Raw genomic sequence first — 4,332 nt, forward strand, 5'->3', positions numbered from 1 at the left:
AGTTCCACTCAAAAATGCTTCATGATCATGAATCAATCAATAGGAATGGCTTTTGTGTGAAGAATTTGCAAAATATTTTTGAGAGAAAAAATTTGGTGATTCTTGAATCTAGATCTGAAAAGTGTGGTTAATGATGAAAACTGTTATGTTTAACCTTATATATGCCATGCTAATCATGTTTAAAACCTGTTTAAGCCTAATGCAATTGAGATTAGCAACTTATGAGGTGTATGTGCAAAATGGTATTTCATCCCCATGCATGGAATGCATGCGTGAACAGTACACGAATCTGATCCAAATCCTCTTAAACAAGGCCCATGCACACTTTTGAATTGGTTTTGTATGCATACAATCATCCAAAATGGTTTTATGAAATTTCCTTAAAAAATCTTCATGAGTGAGCACATGATTATGCAAGTGGAATTCAAGCCATGTAATGAGATGTTTGGAAACTACAAGTCATGAGGAGAATATTGCAAAAAGAACCACTCATTTTGGAGCTTTGGTTCAAAAGTTATGCCCATTTGAATTTTCAAACACACTTTGCCATGATTGGATCATATCTCCTCAACCACACATTAGAAATTCATGATATTGGACTTTTTGGAAATGGGAGAGAAAGATATTCAACTTTCATGTTGGACAAAATTTCATTTGAAGCTTTCTTGATGATGTAATCTTGAGTTGAAGTTGGTCCAAAACCTTTCCATTTTTGGAAAGTTCAAATTATAGGTCACTTGCTATTTTGGGAAATTCTTGACCTGACTTCAAATTCTTCAATGTTGATGTTTGAAATGTCAAATGAGACTTGTTTGAACATGAATGAAGCATCTCTAATCACTTCCCACCTCCAAATCCACAGTTGACTTTGCAGTTGACTTCTGTTGACTTTTATGGGCCTCAGATGATTTGCACATGTACTGATGAGTTCTGAGCCTTCAACACTTGACCAAATTGCTTCCAAATGATCCTTGGGTCATGTAAGCTAAATGGAACCACCCTAGGGCTTTGATCTCATGGAGAATGCTCTTGTTGCCTTGAACAGTTGAATCTCCTGACCAGTCTTGCTTGATGACATGTAATGGACTATGCAATGCTAATGCAATCCTAATGACCTGAAAATGAAATGCATATACAAATGGGAGGTGCAAATTTGAGGTACTACAACTGTTATAAGCTATTTTTCTGGATGTGGCTTCCAATTCTAATTTAAAAAGGCTTTTGCACGAGAGTGAAAAGTCATTAAGGTTATAAATCAACAGAGCGAGAGTTTGAGATTTTAACCAGATAGTGCTTTCTAGGCATTAATCCTAAACACAATGAGAGTGCTTTAGGATTAATTAGGATTTATCAACTTCTAAAAATTACTTTTAACTCAGGTGGGTGAGTGAAAGAAAAACATTTTGGCTTAAGAGTATATCCTGAGTCAATAACACGAGAGTGTGAGGCAAAGTCTTTTAATTTGATATTTCCTACTGAAAAGTGATTTACCTTATTTTATGTTAGTTATTTACCGAATCCTCGAAGAATGATGTGATATATATACTGATGCCTCCTTATTGAATATTTTAAATATATTATTATTTCCCATTTAATTTTATTTCTAGCTTCCCTCAATCTAACAAAGAAAAAAATCATTAGCCTTAGCTTTACATAGTAACTTTAGATAATGATAGTTTGGTTTTGGGTCCTTTGGGTTCAATATCTTTTTAAAACTAAGCGATACGACTGTGCACTTACAGTTAGACATTTCGATAGACATACTAAGTCGCGATCAATTTTTTGGTGCCGTTGTCGGGGACCAATTGAATCAATATCGTAACTCCATTCTTGTGCAGTATAGACTAAGGCAACGATTTTCCTTTTTATTTGTTTCGGTTGCATGCCAAACACTTGCTTACAAGAGAACGAGTTAGAACAACCGATAGACGAAGTCGAGTGTTATATTAAACTAAGACACTGAATCAGAAAATATCGTTTAAAGTATAACATTTCTGATCCTAATATACCTGAACCAGATATGGCTACCCCTGCTAACCATCATTTAAGGGACTATGATGCCCCATCTCAGGAGGAACCACACATCATCATTGATGCCCCTGCCATCGACCAAAATGATTTCGAGTTGAAACCTTTGATGTTATAAGCTGTACAGCAAAACCAATTCTCTGGGAGCCCTACAGATGACCTGAATCTCCATCTGTCAGTGTTTGTGCAATATGCAGATACAATGAAAGTTGATGGTGTTAATCCTAAGGCAATACAATTACGCCTTTTTCCCTTTTCTTTAAGAAATAGAGCTAGAGCTTGGCTCCAGTCTTTACCATCCAATTCCATAAATACATGGGACAAATTAAAGAAGTTCTTCTTAGCTAGATATTTCCCACAGAAAAACAGATATGCTAAGAAGCCAAATCAACAGATTTAGGCAAAAAGACAACGAAACACTTTTCGAAGTGTAGGAGAGATATAAGGACATGCTAAATATTTACCCGCATAATGGGCTTGAACCATGGCTCATTATCCACACCTATGGTGGTCTCTTCTATAACACCAAATTAAACCTAGACGCTGCAGCTGGCGACACTATAATGGACAAACCATATGAAGAGGCTTATCAACTTATTGAAAATATGGCACAAAATCACTATCAATGGGGAGGAAAGCGCACTTCTGCAGAGAAACCTCAACCAAAATGAGGTATATATGAAGTCAGTGGCATATATCACGTTAATGCTAAGGTAGACACCCTGACTTAAAAGATTGAAAGTTTGACCATAATTCCCGCGGCCACTGTGGTTGTCGTAGCCCCAAGCTGCGACTTATATGGAGTGCCTGGACATAACGTTTCTAAATGTCAATTACTAGCAGGCATCACACCTGACCAGTTAAATTATGCTCAAGGAAACCCGTACTCAAATACTTACAATCCAGGTTGGAAAAACCATCATAATTTCTCCTATAAGAATTATAACGCCTTGTATGCTCCAAATCAACCACCTTATGGTTACCAGAAGCCAGCTCAGGGCGCACCTCAAGCACCTAGAAAATCCAATCTTGAGTTAATGATGGAAAACTTTGTTGCTTCTCAAACGTAACAAAATAAGGAGTTTATGAACCAAAATCTCCATACCTCTGAATTAGTGAAACATTTAGCAAAACTAAAGTAGATGCTTTGGCTACTCATAACAAAATGTTGGAAACCCAAATTTCTCAAGTAGCCTAGCAACAAGCAACTACGGCAGCCCCGGTTGGAGCCTTCTGTGGTCAACTACAACCTAACTCTAAGGTTCAAGCTAATGCTATCACATTGAAAAGTGGGACGGAGTTAGACAAACCCGTTGATCCTAGAACACAAATTCCGCTGATGGTTCAGAAAAATGACCAACCTGATAAACCAGAGGAAAAAGATGAAATCCAAGAGGCAGTTGAGAAAGAGAAACCATGTGTGCCTCCACCACCATATAAGACATCAATCCCTTACCCTCAAAGACTAGCTAAATCCAAAACCAAAGGACAATTCAGGAATTTCGTTGAATTCTTGAAACAACTTAATATTACCATCCCTTTCACCGAAGCCATTACACAAATGCCCTCATATGCTAAGTTCCTAAAAGAAATCTTATCTAATAAGAAGAAACTTAAGGACGATGAGACAATGACATTTAATGCAGAGTGTAGTGCTATCATTCAAAATAACATGCCACCTGAACTAAAAGATCCTGACAGTTTTTCCATACCCTGTGTGATAGGGAAGTTTGTAATAGACAGAGGCATCAGTGATTTAGGAGCTAGTGTGAGTTTGATTCCCCTTTCTATCTGCGAAAGAATCAAATTGGGAGAATTAAGACCAACAAGAATGTCGCTTCAATTAGCTGACCGTTCTGTTAAGTATCCCATAGGAATGTTAGAGAACATTCCCGTCCAAGTCGGTCAATTCTCTGTCCTTACCGATTTCATAATAATGGACATCAAATAAGATTCTAACATCCCAATTATTTTAGGAATACCCTTCCTAGCCACTGTTGGTGCCATTATAGATGTCAAACGAGGAAAAATGACTTTCAAAGTGAGAGAGGAGAAAATTGAATTCATTTTATCGCAATTTCTAAAAGCACATACCATAGATGACACATGTTGTTTCATGGACATCATTGATGAGTGCATCAAAGAAATAAAAATGGAACCATCAAAGGATACTGAAATCCTAAAAATCCCAGCACCACCCACTCTTGAGGATGACCAATGGAAAAAACCATACATAAATGACAGTCTAAGGGAATGTCTAGCACTGACTCCAAATCCAATTCCATGTCCGCAGAAGTCATCTAT

The 4,332-nt window shown here is 37.2% G+C and overlaps 1 protein-coding gene across 1 annotated transcript; it reads left to right on the forward strand.

Moving 5' to 3' along the window:
* Positions 1 to 3,367: 3,367 nt before the first annotated feature.
* LOC127135927 (uncharacterized) lies at positions 3,368 to 3,979 on the forward strand. The gene has a single exon (XM_051062552.1). It carries the CDS (start codon positions 3,368 to 3,370, stop codon positions 3,977 to 3,979), a length of 612 nt encoding a protein of 203 aa, XP_050918509.1.
* The last annotated feature ends 353 nt before the right edge of the window (positions 3,980 to 4,332 follow it).

Source organism: Lathyrus oleraceus, chromosome 4 (assembly GCF_024323335.1).
Source record: "Lathyrus oleraceus cultivar Zhongwan6 chromosome 4, CAAS_Psat_ZW6_1.0, whole genome shotgun sequence".
Taxonomy (NCBI): domain Eukaryota; kingdom Viridiplantae; phylum Streptophyta; class Magnoliopsida; order Fabales; family Fabaceae; genus Lathyrus; species Lathyrus oleraceus.

Bases quoted from the DNA above. Each gene is read 5' to 3' on its own strand.
- LOC127135927 (XM_051062552.1), top strand. From the start codon at position 3,368: ATGGTTCAGAAAAATGACCAACCTGATAAACCAGAGGAAAAAGATGAA.